Source organism: Pleurodeles waltl, chromosome 8 (genome assembly GCF_031143425.1).
Source record: "Pleurodeles waltl isolate 20211129_DDA chromosome 8, aPleWal1.hap1.20221129, whole genome shotgun sequence".
Lineage (NCBI taxonomy): Eukaryota > Metazoa > Chordata > Amphibia > Caudata > Salamandridae > Pleurodeles > Pleurodeles waltl.
In genome coordinates this window covers 716,540,790-716,562,680 of record NC_090447.1, presented here as the reverse complement: position 1 = coordinate 716,562,680, position 21,891 = coordinate 716,540,790, and the positions used below count along the sequence as shown (strand labels likewise).

At 42.5% G+C, this 21,891-nt stretch overlaps 1 protein-coding gene across 3 annotated transcripts in view; it reads left to right on the top strand.

Annotated features, from left to right (window-relative positions):
* DCBLD2 (discoidin, CUB and LCCL domain containing 2) overlaps nucleotides 1-21,891 on the top strand; it is a 529,217-nt gene that overhangs the window by 326,945 nt on the left and 180,381 nt on the right. For all 3 annotated transcript variants that reach the window (XM_069204886.1, XM_069204888.1, XM_069204885.1), the window contains exon 10: nucleotides 5,846-5,993. In XM_069204886.1, the coding sequence (XP_069060987.1) occupies nucleotides 5,846-5,993 (148 nt within the window). The remainder of the gene's footprint in view (nucleotides 1-5,845; nucleotides 5,994-21,891) is intronic.

Below are 21,891 nucleotides of genomic sequence, written 5' to 3'. Positions count from 1 at the left end.
TGCCTGTGGTGACTTACCTGAAGGCGTGGGGACAGCATATGGGCGTCATGGGGGGCCTCTATGGGGTCCTCATCCGGCAGTTATACTCCAAGCCTGTTCTGGACAAACTACGCTTGCAATCGCAAGATCGTCTGCAACGGACTTTTGATCCAGAGGACTGGGAGGACATCCTGGAGGCTCTGGACAGGGGCAACCGGGAGGCCTGTTTAAAGTTCTCTCTCTTCAAGGTGCTGCATGAGTTGTATTGGTCCCCAGCGAAGCTGCACAAGACGGAACTTCTTCCGCATGCGATGTGTTGGCTTTGTACGGAGACGTGTTGTGACTTGATACACATTTTAATTGATTTGTCTGACGGTCTGGCCTTTGTGGGCTGTGGTGGGCTCCACTCTGGCTGAGTCTATACTGCTTCCATCACCACTCCCCCTTCTCTTATCATATTGCATGATGTAACCTCTCTCCCGGCCCTGTCCAGACCGCATAGACGACTGTTACATACGGCGCTAGCTACTGCAAAAATTTGCATTCTCCGCCATTGGTGATCGATGACCTCCCCAGTACCGGAGGAATGGATTGTAGCTATGACCCGCATAGCCACTCATGAGAGAGTCATCTATAATCTGCAGTACCCGGCCCAGATATTTAACCAGGTGTGGACCCCCTTCCTTACTGCAGGACTGGCGCAGGCTGCCCGACACCAACCTTACTCGCTGCAGACCGCCTCTTGTCTTTTACGTCTTTTACGTCTCTTACTCACGTCTCTGACAGCTTCTCATTGAGATTCCAACTATAAGTAGATACAGAACATTGGTCCAAGTTGAAGTCTTGGTTACTGCATCTTAATCTCTCTTGAGCCCTTAGCTTACAGTGCCCCCCCTCTCTCTCCTGCACAAAGGCTTCACCTAGATATGCTCACTCTCCCTCATCCTCTCCCCCTGCCCTACTACCCTCCCCACCTCTTGTATGCCGACCTTCCCCCTCCCACCTCACCATTCCCCACTGTCCTCCTGCTGCTATCACTATTCTCTCCCCCCTCTCTCTCTCCTGTCCCTTTCCTTTCAGAGATTCGATCCTAGCCCTCTACACCCTCCCTTGCAAGACTCCCTCGTAGTCGCACCTCTCGGAGTCACAGCTGTAGTACAAGGCACCAACACTGGCCATGCTGAGGGAATGCCTGGGTCCAAACGGTCCCAGTTGTTCTGCTTTTTTGATATTGCGATGTCTCAGTAAACTGATACCCTGATATTTTGACCCCTGACGTGAAGGAACTCTGCCTATATTGGCGTTTTAACGTACATCGACGCTACGGTGTGACTCAGACCTAAGTCCCATCTCAGAGAGAAGTGACATTCGTACCACTGCGCGGCTAGGCGGCTTTGTACCATCATCATCCTATTGTTCCCCCTTTCCTCCTTTCCCCTTTCCCCTCCCCCACCCTTCTGAGTTCCCGCTTTTTCTTTTTCTCTTCCTTTCTTTTTTTTATTTCTCTTTTCCCTTAAATCCGAAAGCTCGACTTCTTTTTATTTTCTTAATGTTTCATTGCAAACTGCCCATCTTTTATGCCTCTGAAATGTGATTGGTTGTGTTTCATTGTTTTATTCTATTTCTTTACTATATGACCTATTATGTATCACTGTTTGTTCATGCTGGGACCCCGGTCCCTCTTTGATTTTGTATCATCTTGCAGTGTTAATAAAAAAAATTCAACACAAAAAAAAAGAGATTGTTGTAGATCTGACTTTAGGTTGATTGGATGCCCCCCGTAGACCATCCCTACAGCAAAGGCAGGCCTCAGTAAAGAAAACGTTAAATCGTTTACATAGTGTCTTCATTCGTGCCACAGGTTGGTTCTGGGATTAGTCGTGCAGTGGAGTTTGTTGTGTACATAGCTTCTTGTGTTCATCTTGACTTCATACTGATACTAGAAGTTGGCAGCAGCTTTAAAGGCAGATGGACTCTGTGGTATGCTACATTGTGTTCAGTGCTCTGGTGCTGGACGGCACACTCCATCGAACAAGACTGCAGTATGTTGTTTGCAGGAGACATCAGTTACATAATCCTTAATTTTTTTGATTTAAGACCAGTAAGTTTATTTTTTAACATAAAATACAACTTAGAACAGCACATCACAGTATACAAAAACAAATGCAATGGGGCTACATGTTATACCAGAATGATAGTAATTGCAGTGATCAGTAGGACTATTGGAAAGCTGATGAGTGTAAAGTGTGAGTCAATAGGTTTTAGAGTATTGTTGGCAGGACAGACGTGTGAACTATGTAGGTTTGAAAGAAACACATGGGGATGTTGTTCATGGTAATTTGCTTTCGATCCTAGGTGTATTTCGCAGCTATTTAAATATTGCCAATACTATTTGTTCTTTATGCCTTCAGTTTTGGGAGTGGAGTTCATTATTTCATGTTAAATGCTAGGTATTTTGTATAGTACACTTCTCCTTTCGTCTTTTGTTGGAGGGATAAGATATTTCTTGCTGTAGGTTTTCTTTTGTAAAGAAGCAATTTTAGGGACGTTTAGTGAGCCTAGGCGGCTACTTTTTGGACAAGCAGTAGGGAGATACTGTCCAGGATAACCTGAAGGAGGGCTGTTAGCGATTTCTTGTAATGTGACTAAAGATGTATAGTATCCTCCCATGGATGCACTTTCTAAATGGGGATAGACCTGGATAGTTGAAGAGCGTGTGTCCTGATTTGCTTAGCCAACACAGCATCATCATCATTTGCTAACTATCCTTGCAAAGGACAACTTGGCCGAATCTGTCTGGTCGATAAAAATGAATTACATTGGCTAATCAATGCAGACAGACAAATTAAGGGGTGTCTTCCGCATTGTACCCTTCAGTATTGGGAAGATCAGTTTTTTTTTATATACATTGGCACCTCTATGTGGTGTTTGATTAATTTGGGTCCAGTTATTTCCGTTGCTGGCGTGGAATTTCTTCTACCAGGTGTCTTTTTGGTGTATGTAAGTTCACCTTTCTTTGGTAGTCCTGTTCCTTTTATGAGGGAGATTTAAAGCTTATCCACTTTGCAAGGAGTTCAGTATTGTTGGGATTTTGTTATGTCCATTTGACAATAGTACGTCTGTAAAGTGCTCATGCATTCGTGGTAGACTTGAAAACCTAACAAGCTTCTACATGTAGATTATCTGGCTATATACCATGCCATAGATATGTTGTCATATTTGTGTTTATCCCTTTGAAAAAAAGGTTGAAGGGGCGAGTAAGAGGAAACATTGGCATGAGTATAGAATGTTGAATGTGGAAATAATTTTAATAGTGCCCAACCTTCCCGACCATGAGAAGGTGAGTGCAGATTATAAGATTGTTCTCTCATTGATAACCTCTGATAAGTCTGGATGATGATGTATGTGTTGGATACGCGTTTTACCAAAAGGATTCCCAGATACGTAATGGTTCATGGGTTATATCTGATTTTTACATTGAGCCAGTGTGTTTCATTTACAAGCTGGAGATCCTCAGTTTTTCTTTGAGCTTGTTTCCAGAGATGTTTGCATATATTATAATTTATTGTAATTAATTAGCGATATACTCGTTCGGGTTATTTAGAAGGATTAGCATATCATTTGTGTAGACTGCTAATTTGTATTAAGTGGATTTACAACTTCTTACATTTTAGTGAGATTTGTATTCTTCCAAATAAAGATTCCATGCCACAGATGAAGAGAAATGCGGAGAGGAGGCAATCTTGACATGTACGAAGTCTGAATGCTGGTGAAAGCAAACCATTAATCAGGATGTGTGCTTTTGGATTCACAGAAGATTTTAAGAGTATATAAGAATCTTTTGAATGCCTTGTGTTTCCATAGATTTACAAATCTAGTTCCGTTCTCCTCGACCAAATTACTTCTCATTGTGTAATATATTGTCTCAACTGTTTTCTCTGCTGAAGCTATGATGTTTGAGATTAATCAGGTGTTAGAGGATATATTCCAATTTACAGATCCTGTTAGATACACGTTAATTAGATTGAGCATTGCATCTTCAAGACCAGGGGCAAAGATGTTGAAATCCACATTCATAAGTGAAATTGCAAGTGCGATTTATAGTGGGTGTGGTGCTTTACACCAATGAAGAAGGTGAAAATGGTTCAAATGTTGAATTTTCCAGGAGACGTTGGCAGAACTCTGGAGGCTTGGAAACATCTCGGCTGGGAATCTTAAGGCATTTGATGTTGTTAGGCATTGTTTCGTCAGTTACTTCTACCTTCATTTCAGATATTGTGATATTTAATTTATTGACATTTGCGTTTAGGTCTTATTCAGAGACAGAAATGTAATTTTGACTATCGTTTTTTTATATACATTTTAGAATGTTTGGAAGATTTATGTGCTTTAGTTTTCGCCATGCCTGCTTCTATTTAACTTTCATAATGCAAAATTTGGTTACGTTTTATTTTTCTTACCTACCTAATCATCATCTTCTAAAGTGATCCATCTGATAGGCTTAATTGGCGAGAATGGGAGGTTGGTTGTGATTCAGTGATCTATCAGTGAGATTCTGAAAGTGTAACAAGTCACTTTTATCTGTATGCTTTGAAAATAATGTTTGCTTCAAGGGTATTGCTGTTTTGTTTTTAAAGTTAACACTGTTACTCATTCATGCATGGGAGAAAAGGTGAAGGATGTCACACTCCTTGTGACACAGACGTTTGTGCCTACTTACTAGTCTGTATGGCAAAACGTGTATGTAAAATAGAGTAACATACACGCATCAAAACAAAAATGAATGACATAAAAGATAAATGCATTCCACACCCTTACTGGAGCAGGAACAGCACCACCCTTTAACAGAGAAGTTCTAAATAAAAAATACGATTTGGGAGGTTTTATTATAGAACACAGAATATGCATGTTGAAGCAAGGGGGCTACAACTGACAAAGGAACATCTTCAAAGTGTACTGAGAAGGCAGTCCTTTGAGAATAAACAGCTCATTTGGGCGGCGAGGTCACTCCACTCCTATGTGCATATCAGTATATAGGATTTTGAGTAATGGTAGTCAAAGGCAGAGACACAGGCTAGACTGCATGCACGTCTGGAAACCTTGAACACTTGTAGAGGTCGTGATAACACCAGGATACTTATTCATGCAACTTTAAATATGTTGAGATGTGGTGTAGAATTTCTGTGTTTGGCTTTTGTAAATGTCACTTAAAAATAAAGATGTGTAGGTCTCCTGATTAAGAAACCTAATTTGTTTAAAATGCATTTCTGATCTGATGGAAACCCTTTCACTGGAATGTATATAACGAGACTATGTACACCTGAATAACTCAGCGAGAAGATGTGTTTTCTCAACATTGGTGAATTAATGTTTCAGTGGAAACGAAACCTAACACATGAATTAACACCTATGCTTTGCTGCTGTGCTTAACAGAACATTGTGCAATTTTTCATGCTGCGTTTCCCATAACCTACATTGTTGACATTGGCTTATGGTCAAGATAAAGGTTTTGAGATTAGAATGTGGCTTTGTGCCAGCTTGTCAGACCTGCTTTTGTACTTTTTTAGTTGTATGCCAGTTCTTCTGTTCAGTGACCTCTCCACTTGATAAAGGATATTCTATTAGTTTATCACTAATGAGAAGGATCATGTGGTAGACATTAACTGAAGGGTATTCCATCGTCTTTCAACCCTTAACTAAAAAAAACAGCATCTAATGTCTCTCCTGAACCGGATTCTTGTTTGCCTCAGATACAGGTATGGTAAATTCAACACTAGATAGAGAATAATGTAAGAATCAAATATGTGTATGTGTAATTCGGTGTTACATTTTAGACATTTGTACTATATCAAAATGTTTTTCATAGTTTTTTCAGGGCAACACAAATTACTATCAGGAAGTACGCAATAATTTTATTCCACCCATTATGGCACGGTTTGTGAGAATTAATCCAATGATGTGGCATCAGAAAATCGCTATGAAGGTGGAACTTCTGGGGTGCCAGTACAACAAAGGTCAGTATCAGCATTTACTGTAAGCTATGCCAGCTGTGAAAGGAGCAAAAACTATTCGATGGCCACAGAAAGATCACAGCATTTGAAAGTAGTGATATAAAAACTAAATCGCATCATAAAGCAGAGTTAATGCTTGTGGAATGGTGCAGAATGTAAGCTATTGGCAATAGTAACATAGCATTGTATGTTGGAATCCTCAGTATTACAGTATTTGACATTGACCCGCACACCTGGAGGTAGATGTTTATTTTTTGTAAGTTTTCCATCATAAAAAAAACAAATGAACCCTGTCAGTCACTTGGACCAAGATTCACAAACTCAGAAAAATAAATTGCACATGTACCTGTCAAGAGTTATTCCTTTGTATTAAACTTATAGCATTTATGGGACTCAAAGATGCAAAATGTCTCAGTTGTGCTTCAGAAAATGTATAACACTCCTAGGTGTTCATGTGCTAAACCGTGCACCAAATGTTCAGAAGTAGAATTTTTACACTGTTGCAATATTTTCGATTTTGTTTATTGCTTGTCTGGGAAAATATTTTAAACTCCCCCCTCTAACACCCAAAGAAACCTATTCCTCTGTATCCACATGGATTATGCTGTTGAATCTTCCCTTTTCTTACCCTGACAGGATATTTGCTAATGTTTTTCATGGGTAGGAAAATACTTACAATGGCATGTAAATATCCACAAATATATAATTTTGTAAATGTTCACCTGCCTCGTAAGGGGTTCCCCCTAAAAACACTGAGCTTACCACATGTTCTCCTGTGTTTAAAAACATTGGTAGATTATTCATAACGCAACCTACTAGGGTAAAATTCGATATCTGATTCTGTGTGTTAGCTACGGGAATGAGCTTGCCCCTGCACACCCTACTAAAACCTAATGGAACTTGTGTGCAGACCATTTGTGAATCAATCCTTAATTCGTGTATTAGCAATTTATACCGGGAATTGGAATGCCAGGAACATATTTTGGTTAGGTTTTTCAGTAAAACACTTGCTGGTTAAACAAATTAGGACATCAATTTCCCTTTAGATACATTGGTTCTAGGTCGTCTTACAGAGTAGAGTTTTTTTTTATATATATATATATATATATATATATATATATATATATTTGATCCCCCACCTACCTCTGGCAATTCTTATGAAGTCAAGCATATTGTCTTATTCAACTCTTTATTTCATTAGGCTAAAATTGAACCAATTTCAGCAGGACAAGTTTTGACCTGTCTAGAAGGTTACACTTAAAAACAGTGACCTGAAAACATGACCATAGAGAAGCCTTTACTGAAAGGCATGGTGTCTGCATGCTCATATCCTGTATCCTTTGCTTGATGCTTTGTCCGCCTGGAACCACAAACATTAAGATTTCATGAGCTAAGAGCTGTTGACAACCTAAAAGACAAATGTACTTCACTGTGATTAGGTACCCCCAAGAGGTTTTCGCAAAATGCACACTTTTATTAGAGTCACACAGGTCCTGAAAAACTGGGCATTTTTTGGGTCAAGTGGCCTTTTCCACTACCTCAACAAACCTAACAACATGGAGGAAAGAAAGATAAGTACAAGTATTACTGAAGGGTGGTGAGTGAGGGTGAAAATAGACAAAGTGGACTCAGAAAATTAAATATTTTTATAAATTGTCTCAGCCTCTTCAAAACGGAATTGAGAGTGTCTTTCTAGGTCAGACACAGCAAAAGCTTCCAGCCTAGAGAGAGATCCAAACAGCAATATTGTTGTGTTGTGTTTATTAAGAAAGAGGAGAAAACTATTGGTGATGGTGATAATCCAAACAGATCAAACATGAATTGCAGCTGTAGATTTGTATTTGCAGTGACCTGGGTTTGAGCTAGCAAATATTACACATAACTGCAAAATCATAACTTTATTTCAGATTATGGAAAGCGACTTATAATAAAGGGTGAGACAGTAGATCCTTAGGAACTGAATGGAATAGGCAGAACAACAAGGACACCTCAGAGCACAGGCAAAGAGTCTCCCCACATAACCATATTGCTATTATAAATATCACAGGAAGCAGGGATGATTCCACAACAAGCTGGATATAACTAAGATGTCTTGATTGGAAATTATGCTATGTCGAAAGATGTGATCTTATAAAATCCATGTTACGGTCACCAAATACCACAACCTGTGATCAAGTGATCCCATCTCTGTGGCATCATAATGCCCAGACAATAGGCAAATCGTGTCAGATAGAGACTTCTAGCTGCAGATTCCTCAACTTTTGAATATTCCACAAGCCTCAGGCTGGATCTGTAAACTTATTTATAATATTTCTGCATTCAGGAAGGTGGAGCTCCGTGGCCCCGTGCTGATGCTTTTCTGCTCCAGAAGTGATGTGCATGGCCTATATCAATTCTACTCTTGTCCGCTGACATCAGTTCTTTTTTTCTGAACCTCAAGACGCAGATCCAGAGTGTTTAAAATTGGGGTCTTTGGTTGGCTGTCAGGTTACCCCCTGTCCAAGCAAGATCCCTCACTCTAGTCAGAGTAAGTCACACAGAATCCTAATTATCCTGTGGAGTGTCTGAGTTGGTAGGGGCAGAGGCCCTGTTTAAATACCCAAATGTGCCTTTGAAGTGGGGGAGACCTCAAAGAGTGGCTTAGAAGTGCACAAGGTCCACTTTCAGTTCAATCCTGTCTGCCCGGGTCCCAGTAGGGGGTGTGGGAGTCCTTTGTGTGAGGGCAGGCTACTGTCCTTTGACATGTGTCAGGCCCTCCACCCTCCCAGCCCAAGAAGACCCATATAAAATGCAGATGTATGCAAGTGAGGCTGAGCATCCTGTGTTTGGGGTTTGTCTGAGTTAATGCACAAGGGAGCTGTCAACTGAACCCAGCCAGACGTGGATTGTAAGGCACAGAAGGATTTATGTTGCTAAGAAATGCCACTTTCTAAAAGTGGCATTTCTAAAATAGTAATAATAAATCCAGCTTCACCAGTCAGCAGGATTTTGCATTACCATTTTGGCCATACTAAATATGACCTTCCTACTTCTTTCAGATCAGCACCTACCACTGAAACCGTATATGAGGGTAGCCCTGTTAGCCTATGAAAGGAGCAGGCCTCGCAGCAGGGTAAAAACGAATTTAGGAGTTTTACACTACCAGGACATTTAATCTACACAGGTACATGTGCTGCCTTTTGCCTACACAGCACCCTGCCCTATGGATTACCTAGGGCCTACCTTAGGGGTCACTTATATGTAGAAAGAGGAGAGTTTTAGGCTTGGCAAGTATTTTTAAATGCCAAGTCGAATTTGCAGTGCTCCGTAACCATATCTCAGGCCTGTGGCAGGCCTGAGATATGGTTAAGAAGCTACTTAAGTGGGTGGCACAATCAGTGTTGCAGGCCCACTAGTTGCATTTAATCTACAGGCCCTGGGCACATATAGTGCACTTTACCAAGGACATATAAGTAAATTAAATAATCCAATTGGGTATGATCCAATGTCGTCATGTTTAAAGGGAGAGAGCATATGCACTTTAGCACTGGTTAGCATTTGTAAAGTATACAGAGTCTTAAAACCAGCAAAAACAGTATCCAAAAAGTGGAGGGAGGCAGGCAAAAAGTTAGAGGTGACCACTGTAAGGCAGTCAGGTCTAACACAGAGCTTCCCTCATCTCCCAAAAGAATGTACTTTTCTCAAAATCCACTATTATGAGCAAGAAATGTCACCCGCTAAGACAACAGGTTTTAAACCCTGTTTAAAACCTGCTGTCGAATGTTTCAAACAGATTGTGACAGATCCCAACCAGGTTTGCCTGTAGAACCTGTGGAGTCTGCATGTTGATAAACCTGAAAGCAGTCATGGAATGCAAGGTGAGAGACTTCATTGCCACAATAATCACAATAAGCTCCAAGTCCTCTTCAAGGTCCTACCCCAGTTCTGTTTCCGGAGTCGACTGAGCTGCTCTAGAGGCCCCTGTTTTTTGTGCTCCAGCTCCTCCCCTAAGCACAATAAACATAAGAAGTCAAAGTGGAATTCGTGCCGTTCCCAACATTTTTTACACTCACTTTTTGGAATGGACTGGGATAATGATTATGATCAGGCTGATGTGTTTGAGCAGTTTTGTGCTAATGACAATTGGTATGAGGACTTGTAGGAAGCTAGTGGGCCATATGCTTCCATAGAGGTTGCAGTTTTCTCTCCGCCTAGCCTCCTACGCCATTATTATGCTTAGGTTGGGCGAAGTCCTGGACCTCCACCATGGAGGTGAAAACTAATGTTCTAACCAAAGTCCTACAACCTGGCCTGATTGCTTCTGTGCGTCTCCTCCCTTTCAATGAGTCCTTGACAAATACCCTTCTAGGGGCTCGGGCTAAGCCTTGTACATGACCTTCAATTAACTGGCAAATTGTCAGACGTCATTATCCTGCTCCAGTCTTATTTGTCGCAGCATGCCTCCCTGGAGATTCTCATGGTGCAAGCTTCCATTAGCCGGACCAACCCCAGCAATTTCCCTATTTCTCCCCCAGTAGGGAATCGAAGAATGGAGACTTCAGGAAAACACTTTTTCTCCTCAGCCAGATTGGCCCTGCGGTCAGTTAAGGCCTCCTATTTGCTGGACCGCTATACTCATGTCCTTAGGGACTCAGTGGCAGAACTCCTCCCAGGTGCTCCAGAAGACCTTTGAGCTATTCTGTCACAGGCGACTCAGGGTGGTCGCTAGGCGGCCAAGTTCATAATTCATTGTAGCTTGAACACTGCTGACTCCGTTGGACAGGTGATAGGCTTTGGTGTTGCCACTGGTCGCAATGCATGACTATAATTGACTGGGTTCTCAGGTGACATTCAGTCCTCCCTGATGGACATGCTTTTAGATGACTCGCTTGTTTGAAGACCAGGCTGATTCTGCCCTTTAATGTTTCAAAGCGAGTAGGGCTACTGCTTGCTCCGTGCCTTTCTTCCTAGGCTCGCCAACAACCATTCCAGGGTTCATTTTAAGACTACTGACAAGACGTAACTTACAGCAGACTCTCTCTCCCCAGCAGAGAACCCACCATTTTCGCAGGATAGGGCTGGGGCACCACTGCTCCGTGGCCAAGGTCAGCATGCACGCTGACCTTAGCTGCAGGGACAGTCCACCGCCCACCAAAGCCCAACTTGCCAACCCTCTTCAGTGTATTATTCCAGGGTCACTGCCACCTGTGGGAGACAGAGTCCACCAATTCTATCCAGGTTGGCAACCGATTATGTTGGATAGGTGGGTCTTTCAGGTCGTCCACAGAGGGTATGCCTTATCTTTCCTTTATTCCCCACCACTAGTGCCACCATCACCCCACTGGCTGACAAAGGGCCATTGCTCCATTTTGCAACAGGGCGTGCAAACCCTTTTGATGGGGCTTTCAAGAGGGTTCCAGCATTATAAGTAGGGAGTGTTTGTTATCCAGCTAATTTCTGGTACCTATGAAAGGTGGAGGCCTTTGGCCTATTCTAGATCTGGGCCCTCTCAATGCATTCCTCCAAAGAGAAGTTCAAAATGCTCACCCTGGCCCAGATCTTGTCTGTTTTTGACCCTGGAGATTGGATAGTTGAGTGGGACCTGCAGGACATCTATTTCCATAGTCCTGTCCTTTCCTGCCAGCCCTTTGGCAACACCTTGCTTCGTGGTAGGAGAAGAGCATTTTCAGTTGGTTTCTTCTGCTCCTATTTGGTCTCACCAGACCCCTCGGGTGTTCACAAAAGTAGCAGCTCTTTGAAGGTCTGGGATGCCCTTCTCTCCCTACCTCGACAACTGGCTGTTGAAGGCAGGCTCGCCCCAGGCAGTCATCCGCCAACTCCAGACTACTGCAAATTTCATGCCGTCTTTGGGGTTCACTGTCAACGTGACAAAGTCAATCCTGACTCCTTCTCAGACCTCCCCTTCTTACGAACCATTCTGGACACAACTCGGTATAGTGCCGTAACACAGGGAAGGATTGCAGGACAGTCAGGCAATGTTCCTGATCTTTCAGCCTTGGTCCTGGATTTCAGTGAGGTCAACTTGGGAGCTGCCAGGACTGATGGCCCCCTACGAACTGCTAGTCGAGAACTCCTGGTGGTTTATGCAGGCTCTGTAGTGAAATATGAAGTCTGTTAGCCAACATCAAGGGGACCTCTCCCATCACATTCTGAATTCAGAGGAGACTGCAAAATATCTGCAGTGGTAGCTTCTGGACTGTGATTTGGGCAGCGTCAGACATCTCTTCCTTTCCCGCCCAGAGCTAAAAGTGGTGACCGATGTGTCGCTTCTGTGCTGGGGTGGGCACATGAGAAAGGTTGACATCAGAGGCCTCTCTTCTCTGGCAGAGTCCCAGCACAATATCAATCTCTTGGAGCTGAGGACTATCTGCTTGGTACTGAAAGCATTCCAGATGTCTATCAAGGGGAGGCTGGTATAGCTGCCCACTGACAACAACCACCATGTGGTACTGCAACAAATAGGGTTGGGGCGGTGTGAGGTTGAGTACCCTGTACCAGGTGGACTTGCGCCTCTGCAAATTGCTTGACTGCCAAGTAATGGTCCTGTGGAAAACCTCCTGGCAGACTCCCTGAATGACAGGGCAGGGAACTCAACCATCGGGGCCTAGCAGATCACAAGTGGCAGGTACATCCAGAGGTGGCACAAGTTCTTTCCTCGAAGGAGAAGAACTTTAGCTCGATCTGTTTGCCACTGCTCAGAATGCGCAGTTTTGGCACCTTTGTGCGTTGGAGTTTTCAAGGTGTCTCTCGCTCAGGCATGTTGCAACTCGAGTGGACATCAGGACTCCTGTATGCCTTTCTGCTGATACAAACGAGTTCTCAAGAAGATCAGGACCAACCAGGCCCAAGTCACCCTAGTGGCTCATTATTGGGCATGGATAGTCTGGTATCCAGAACTCCTGGATATGAGCATCTGTCCTCCTGCCAGGCCGCCCCTTCGGGAGGACCTGCTGTCGCAGAAATGGGGCACTGCCTTCGCAGGCCTTCACAAACTCCACCTTCTTGAATGCAGATTAAGTGGTGACAACAGAACACCTTTGACTTTCCTCCACAGGTGGTTGATGTCATTTTGGCAGTCAGGGGTCCCTTGGTGAAACTGTGTATGTCTGCCATTTGGACAAATTTGTTTTTTTGTGCAGCACTTGTCAGGTTGACCCCATTCCAGGCCAAAATGTCTGATGATTTGCTATTTGTTCCGCCTCTCGCCTGGCAAGGCCTTGCTCTTGGCACAGTTAAGGGTGCTCTTTCAGGCCTTTTGCCTTCTTATGGTTTCCTGATCAGCCCTCTTTGTTTAACTCAGCAGCTGTGAAGCAATTTTACATATGTTTCGGTTATCTCCGTTTGTGATACTCTAACGGGACCTCAATCTGGTCCTTACTTAATTAATGTGTGTTCCTTTTGAGACGCTCTACAGCGATCCTTTGAGGCGTCTAACTATTAAACTGTGTTCCTTATCACCATCACCCCTGCGCAGCATGTGAGTGAGTTTCAGGCGCTTTGTGTTCATCCACCGTACACCACCATCTTCCCTGAGAAGCTGGTTCTGCAAACTCCTTTCAACTAAAAGTTGTGACGCCGTTCAACATCGGCCAAACCATCACTCCACCAGCGTTTTATACTCTGCCTCACCTCTCTATGGAGGAGAAGAGACTCCATTGTTTGGATCCCAAAAGAGAATTCAAGTAAACAAATGGATCCCTGAAAACCGTTGTTGATATTGGAGCTGAATAGGGACAATTGAAGGAAAGATAGGACGTAACAAACCACCTCCAACTGAAGGTTCTGTATAAGGAATACTTTTTTGTTCAAAATGCACAACAAGCATAAACTAATCACAAAGAATGATTTGCATATTGTCTTTCTTCATTCTAATGTACAATCATACAAAGCCAATTTAAAAAGCAATGATATATAGGTAGCGAGCCACCCTTCCCTAAAACATTAAAACATATAACACTCATATATGCCAAACATACCATTCATACATCACACATAAATTGTGTCATAAAAATATGCAATGCCAAACCGGAATATTTGGATCTGAAATCAAAAAGCAAGACAAATGACTCTTGATATAAAAAAAAAAAGGTAAATCACATTCTTAATTGTCATACCTTAGCAGGGATTGTTATTGAACCTGGCAGAAAGGCATAGAGGAGTACTATCTTCTACTGGGTCGAGCTCTGCATTAAAATGTGCTACATATTTGGCAGAGAAGCAACCTCCTGAAGGCTTGCAAGTCCACTCCAGAGGACCAAAGTTGCTACCACTGTGTTAACACACAAAGACCCTGTCATAGATATCCATCAGGCAGCTACGTGGGCGTCCATTCATACGTTTACGAAACGCTATTGTCTGGACAGCCAAATCTGCTGAGAAGTGCACCTTACTTAATTTGTCCTGCAGTACTTTCCGGTTTGAGCCCACCTCCTGCAGGTACTGTTTTGATATCTATTTAAAAGATGATAGTTCTACAGCTAGAAGTCTCTATCAGAAGAACAAGTTACTTACCATTGGGGACGCTGTTTCCTGTAGAGACTCTAACTAGCTGCAGATTCCGCATTTAACTTACCCTTCTCTCAATCACCCCCCCCCCCCCCACCCCCCTTTTCTTTTCGGTGATTACTCTCTCTCTCCATTAATAAGATCCCAAGTCTAGGAATCTCCACATTGAACTTTCAGTTTGATTTTGAGGCTCTGTGTCTGGAGGTGAGGACTGTCTCAAAAGCAACTGATGTCAGCGTGCAGGATTGTCACCTACGTAGGCCCTGCATGTCACTTCAGGAGCGGAACAGCCTCATGACACCACCTTCCGTTGCACAGAAGTTCTATGGAAACATTTCTGGATCCAAGATTACACTTGGGGAATATTCAAATGGAGAGGAATTTGCCGCTAGATAGTCTCTATTGTAACGAGAGTTACAGAAGAAGAGTAACTTTTTCATTTGGAATACTGGCAGGATAATAATCTAACATGAGAGTGTCTTTTATAAAAAGGTAGCCACGGCAAACCGGCAATATGGGGGTTCACCTAACAGCAGTTGGTTTAATGATGCATGCATGAGGGCTAAGACTGAGTTAAGGAAGGCTATACTGGCCGGGTATACGGGGGCAATCAAACAAGCAAGATTCACGTATAAAAAGATAATCCTACAATCAAAGAAAGCTTGGGAAGATGCTATTTGGCAGGACTTGCTAGATGCTACTAAAACAAACAACAATACGCTTTTTTGGGAACTGCTGACTAAGCACGAGAGAGGGGGTAGGTTTATTCAAAGGAACCATATTCAACCTGGTACCTGGGTGGATCATTTCTCTCTCTTGTACGAAGGAACTGCCTCCACTGGGACTGTCGATTGTGAGAAAGTGGGACTATACCCCCCAATTTCACCCAATGCTAACCTTGCCACTTCTCCGTCCAGTGGGAATCTATTTAACTCTGAAAGCTATATTTGCTTTTCTCTAGAAGAAACTGCAGACGCCATTAAATCTCTAAAGACAGGTAAAGCCCCAGGCCCTGATAAAATTCCAGGTGACCTTTATAAATCAGAGTTACCCATCTGGACCTGGTATATTAATATGCTGTCAAACAAAATCGCAAAAGGAGGACAGATCCCTGAGACGTGGAAGGGTGCAGAAATTATTCCAATATATAAAAAGGGCAACGTAAATCTTCCAATTAACTACAGACCGGTCAGTTTAATTGACAACCTACAAAAAAATTTTGCAAAACAATTGTTAGTTAGACTGACGAGTTGGGTGACGGAGCAGCAGATCCTATCACCACTTCAGGCAGGGTTCCGCTCTAGAGTTAGCACGGTTGACCAGGTATTTAGGTTGACCGTGCTACACTGGAAATATGTAGTCTTGGCAAAGCAAACACTATATGTCACTTTTGTAGACCTGCGCTCTGCCTTTGACCTGGTCCATAGAGACAAGCTTTGGGGAGTGCTACACAAAAGAAGGGCACCATCTGATATCATTCATTTATTAACACGTATGCATGAAGGCACATACGCTCAAGTAAGATGGGGTAACCAAGGCGAACTGACTAACAAGTTTCCCATTAAAAGAGGTGTTCGTCAGGGATGTGTCCTAGCGCCACTTTTGTTTTCTTTATTCATTAACGAGGTGGTCCAAGAACTCATGACATGCCAGAATGATGCTCCCAGCTTAGGCAATCAGAAAATCCCAATTCTTCTTTTTGCGGATGACTCTCTATTGATCTCAAAGACCCCTATGGGGCTGCAAATTCTTGTGGATAGATTTAAATCATTCTGCTGGAATTTTGGTTTAGAGCTGAACTCGAAGAAAACAAAATTGATGGTGCTTCGCTCTGGCTCTCGTAAGAAGTGTTCGATCAGGTTAGATGGAGCTATTTTAGACCAGGTTAGCTCTATCGACTACTTGGGTGTGAGGCTTACAGACTCACTCCTCTGGGACGAACAAGTCGGTAAGAGTGGCGGGCTTTTGAAACATCGGGCAGCATCCATATTACGCCTTTACAGGAATACGATCGCTAAAGTTGTGTCTCCAGCAGTAAAGATCTATGTGGCCAAGGCACAGGGTGCTGCTGTTTATGGTGCAGAGATTTGGGGCATGACCGATAGCAGTAGGATAACTAAAATTGAGAATAGCTTTGCTCGGGCTCTATGTGCTTGTCCCACTAGCACCCCATTAACCCCCCTTTTTTTAGATCTAGGGCTTAAACGTATAGCCGATTTGATTATCTTACGGCCCCTACTATATTGGGTGAGGCTTTGGGTAGTTCCTGAACTGGCTATATATAAGTCTTCCCTATTAGAATTGTTAAAAACCTCTAACTCCATGTCCATACCATGGATCAAACACGTATCTAGTTGGTTTTGCATGCTAGGACTGAGGAACTTCTGGGAGAATCCCCAGCAACTTGTGAAGCCCCATGTAAAAGTATTGAAGAGAGCTTACTGGTCCCACATATGTAATAATTACATTTCTCAGAAATCGAATGGTCATTTAACTAACTCGTTTATTGATTTTAAATGGTACCCTGTGTTTGAACCATACTTAGATACAATACCTGATTTGTTAGGCAAAAGTTTGTATGCCAGATTTCGATTTGGAACACTACCCCTGAAGGCCTTAACGAGCAGATGGGGACCTAAGTCAAGCTCTGATACCTGTCCTGTATGTGGCATTCCTTCCGAAACAGTAGAACATTTTATGTTTTTTTGTCCCGCCTATTCAATCCCAAGGTTTAAATGGATATATAAAATCTGTAGGGAATTGAATTTAAGGAAATGTTTTTTAGCTTTGCGGATCTTAAAAAGCCACAATTCAAATGTGACAATTTACGCAGTAAGTAAGTTTTTAGCAACAGCATGGCGCATACGCACTTTTTATTTACAATGAGTTGAAATTGTTTTAAGACGGGCAAACATGGATCATTCTTTTTTTAAATGTTTCTATGACATTATGGTTTATATTATTATATTATATTGTATTGTATTGTATTGCTTTGATGGTCTGTTGGCCGAATAAAGCTTATGTGAAACACATCTAACATGAGAGTCACAATGAAAATAGGAGAAAGTCTGCATTTAGTTGAAGATATAATACTGAACATGAGAACGAAAAATGCAACATACCTATAAGTAGTAAACCAAGACTTAGAAGAAGCTGCAATTGTTTCTCGTTATTTATAAGTTAGAAAAGCTCAGGACCAAATCATTTTTCTGTTTCTTTGTAATGTCATACAGAGGCTTCATTTTAGGAATAGGCTAAGTTAACTACTTTGGTGTTTTTACAAAGCACCAAAGTACAGATTACCTTATCACTTTTTTAAACTCACACCCTAATTTTACCATAGGTGCCATGTGAATTTTTCTCATCTAACACTTGGTTTAGAAATAATGCCAGTAGGCAAGATTGATGGTATTTTTCACTAACCGGAGCAGACATGAACTAGCACTTTTCTCTGGTTAAAAAGCTGATTTATTTTTTTGTTATAAACAATTTTATACATTTTCCAGTTGCAAACATCACAGTAAAAACATGTAAAACATACAATCGCACCATTATCCCACATACCCCGGCGTGACTCTCTGGCTGATATGTGGTCCCTCATGAGGGGATTAAACACTTAGTATTCCTTCCATTTGCTCCATATTGATGAGTGCTTCCACTGGTAGCTTTTAGAGGTGTATATGGTTTTCTCCAATTATACACACCAGTCCATTCCCTTATGCCACTCAAGGAGAGTGAGCGGTCTCTGAGCAATGTCTCCTTTGACCACCACCCTTACCAGCCCAGTCAGGGATTGATTCCCACGGCTATCCCCCAGCCTCACCAGGAACCTCAAAAGTGCCTGTGAGGGTGTAATGGTGTGGGGTTCTCCACTATTCAGGTCAAATATGGGTCACGAGATGGCAGGCCTCGGGTGACTAGGCAGTCCCCTTATGCAATGGGTCGTTGTGTAGGTCCCGGCTGCCTCTCCGTCCATGGGTTGAAGGTCAGAGGTGGGGCGCTTTACACCACCTGCTTGCCTCTGTGGGTCCTGGCAGGCAGCATGAGCAACAGGGCAGTGCCTTCTGGTGGCTTCAACAGGAATCTCCCCTCCCTCCCTCCCCCTTCATGGATGGCCAATATTGTTGGTATCTCTCTGATGGTGCAGGCTAACCCAGTGCCCCCACCAGCCTGCTTGTCCCAAATGGGGGGAGGAGGGAGGCAGGAAGTTGAGCATATGTAGCCAGGAACAAGCGCCCCTGCCCGCCCAGGTCATTGATCAAGCAGGGGGAGGTCCGATCATAACAGGTGAGCGAGGACGATCCCCAGGGCCCATGTCCCCCTCCAGTCCATCTCTACATGTCTTGCTGGGTGAGCCCCATTGGATGGACAGGGTATGTGGCTCAGGCAGATAAAGGGGGGCACATGGAGGCACAAGGCCCCTCAAGAGCTGTTCACACAGCATCCGTTCCCACAGAGGGAAAAGCGTGCTCTTCCAGCTCAGGTCTCAGCCCCAGAGTAGCTGCAACACAGGGGGTATCATGACCCATGCAGGCCTCGTCTCACCCCAGGGAGCTGGGGCACAGACCCGGCAAGGTGCTGATGGCACCAGGAATAGCTGGAGTACACATGGTCCCTGAGAACCTCAGGGTGATGAGTTGGTCAGTCTGGGGCACAGATGATGAAGGATGGCAGAGGAGTTATCAGAGCACAGCTAATGTGCAGCCACCGTCTTGGCCCAGTCTGCCCACGCCCCCAAAATAAGAATTTTATAGTCTGTATCAGTGTCGTGCAAACCTTACACCAAGAATCATGATTGCCCCAGTTAAGTAATGGTGGGATTATCATGGTAAACTCATTCAGACACAAATTGGGATTGATTGTGTTAGCATAGACAACATTCAGGAGAATCATCATTTGTTTTCTAAGTGCTGGACCTCCAAGGAAAATTTGTGAGCTGTATACAGGCATCAGATAAGTTTTATTTGGCGAGTTAAATCAATTTAGTGGCAGCTCAATGCATGCCCAAACCTAAAGGGAGCTTGGGTTCCTCCCAACCTTTGGTTCTCCATTTGTACAGCCTAGCGGAACATGATGTAGTTTTTTCTAGGCTGTCTCAAATACTTAAATGATCTTGCTATAATATATGCTCTCTCAGTATCTGTTTGGTCTTAAATTGCAGACCTAAAAGTATTTAAAGAAGCATGGCACTAATTATGGTATCATTCGGTTTTAACTAGTAGGTCATCACAAGATTCTTACAACTTCCAGCATTTTAACACCTAACAATCTCCTGAATTTTATTCGGAGTTATAAAAAGTGTCACTTTCTGAAACCACTAGAGAACACGTTTGGAAATTGCTGAACCATTATGCTGCCTTCTCCGTAGAGTAAATGCAGTCAGAATAAATGCCTTCTTTGTTACGTTATGAAGTGGAGTGCTTTCTGAAAAAATCCATTTAAACTGACTGTACATAAGGTCAGGCTTACCTGTGTAGGATATTTGCAGTATGGTAAGATTGAAGTATATGAGTAGCTTTTATTGCCTTTTCGGGCAGTGCTTAAGAACATGTTGTAATGGTAAGATAACCTATTTAATGGCAAGTAGAAAACCAGGTTGTATGCCCGTGATTTGATCAATTTGTCTAGGGTAAGGTGTCATCATTTATTGCGTAAGTAAATTCTACTGGCAAACTTAAATCAGTTTTGTGTTTGTTGTTAACTACATTTTATGCCTGAAAGAATTGTGCTAAAGTCAAAGAGAGAGACATAATACCTGCTTTAAACGCAAAGGTTATGACATTATCTCCAATGATGAATCACAGATTATAGTCCAGGATATTTGAAGGAATAACCAATAGCACACATATCCCTTTTCTGTTACATCTAGAACTCACAGTTCTAGTTTAGGGCCCAGAAAATGAAGAGGCATTTTTCTCCTTGATATGATATTTGTTTACTCTTGCCAGAAAGTGATTTGCAGGTTCTTAGAAGATTCTAATCTTACTGCCTATTGGCCCTACTTAAATTACATAATGGATAGAGAGTATGTTATAATCATTTAGCGTGTGGATCATGTCCTTGATTAGAACATCATGTGACTTTGGTTAATCACCATGGAAATCTTAAGAGAGAGAAATGAAGTTGTGAATATTACTAAAAAAAATGATCTAAGTGTATTTCATGCTGCATATTACAGTAGAAGTAATGCTGGGTTTTAGCACACAACATACAGCCAACAGCTCTTCCCCTGCAGAGTCACATTGTGGCCTCCCCCCAGTTGTAAACCCAATAATGTATTCATCTGTAGGTGCACCAGTAAACGTCCATGATTAGAAGAGGCTATGGTAAGAATCAAAGGAATGTTATGAAAGACTTGATGGACGTATGAGTTAAGTGCTATTTTTCCAGCCTCTCCAGAGATGCAAACAAGCTGTTGGTTTTAGTGTGCCTAACACCTACTGCTAACAAATGCCATGATTTGGAGGTTAGGAGGTTGAATGCTGGCAAGGTAGACTCAGCCTTCAATTCTTTCATGGGCAGGAAATTGAGTACCATAAATTAGGAAATGGTATTTTCTTCAATTTATGGCACTTCGTAATGGTAGATATATGATAATTTAGAGCTGAATAAAACAATTATGTGATCATCACTAGGAGAGACTATATCATTATCAATTAATTCTACTGATACTGTTTGTGCAACAGCATCACATTCTTGCTGCTGCTCCAGTCTGTAATATAGCTGAATTATTTGCTTCACAGAATAGGTGGTCATAGCAGGAGTATGGCCATAGAAGCAGCTAATGATTGGGAGATGGAGCGGTGCAAGGGTGATCTCCACTTAACTAAAAATATTCTGCACACATGTATAGAAAAGCTTGTTAAGCATATATTTCTGCCTTGGGTCTCTGGTGCACCTCTTTAAATGCAAGGGTATTTGCCGGCAGATAGAAAATGCAGGATACAAGTGCATGAAAAATAACTATGTTTGTTGGCATAATTTGAATTCCAAAGTTGAGGTGATTTCCAAAGGGCATGGTGGTAAATCTTTTTACAGTTTACTTCCCTTCTACTGCCTTAATGCAGATTTTATGATCTTTTACGACCAAAAAACTAAGCACGAACCCATGTGTGATACTTCATGATATTGCTTACATCATTAACTTCATTTGAGTTTCACTTTGACCATTCGGTTTAGTGTCAGTCAATGTTTTGAATTCTGTCTTGCAACCCTTGTTAGTGTTTCCTACTTAAGAAATAAAACATGCAAAAGCAATATTTTTTGGGTGACAAGAATTTTCAAAAGTATGCTTTTATTTTTCTTGAGCCTAGGTCGGACCAGGTTATGGAATTGTGCAGACTGGCAGAGGCATTCAGCTTTCCTTGACCAACGCTTCTCAAGGTCTGGGGATACT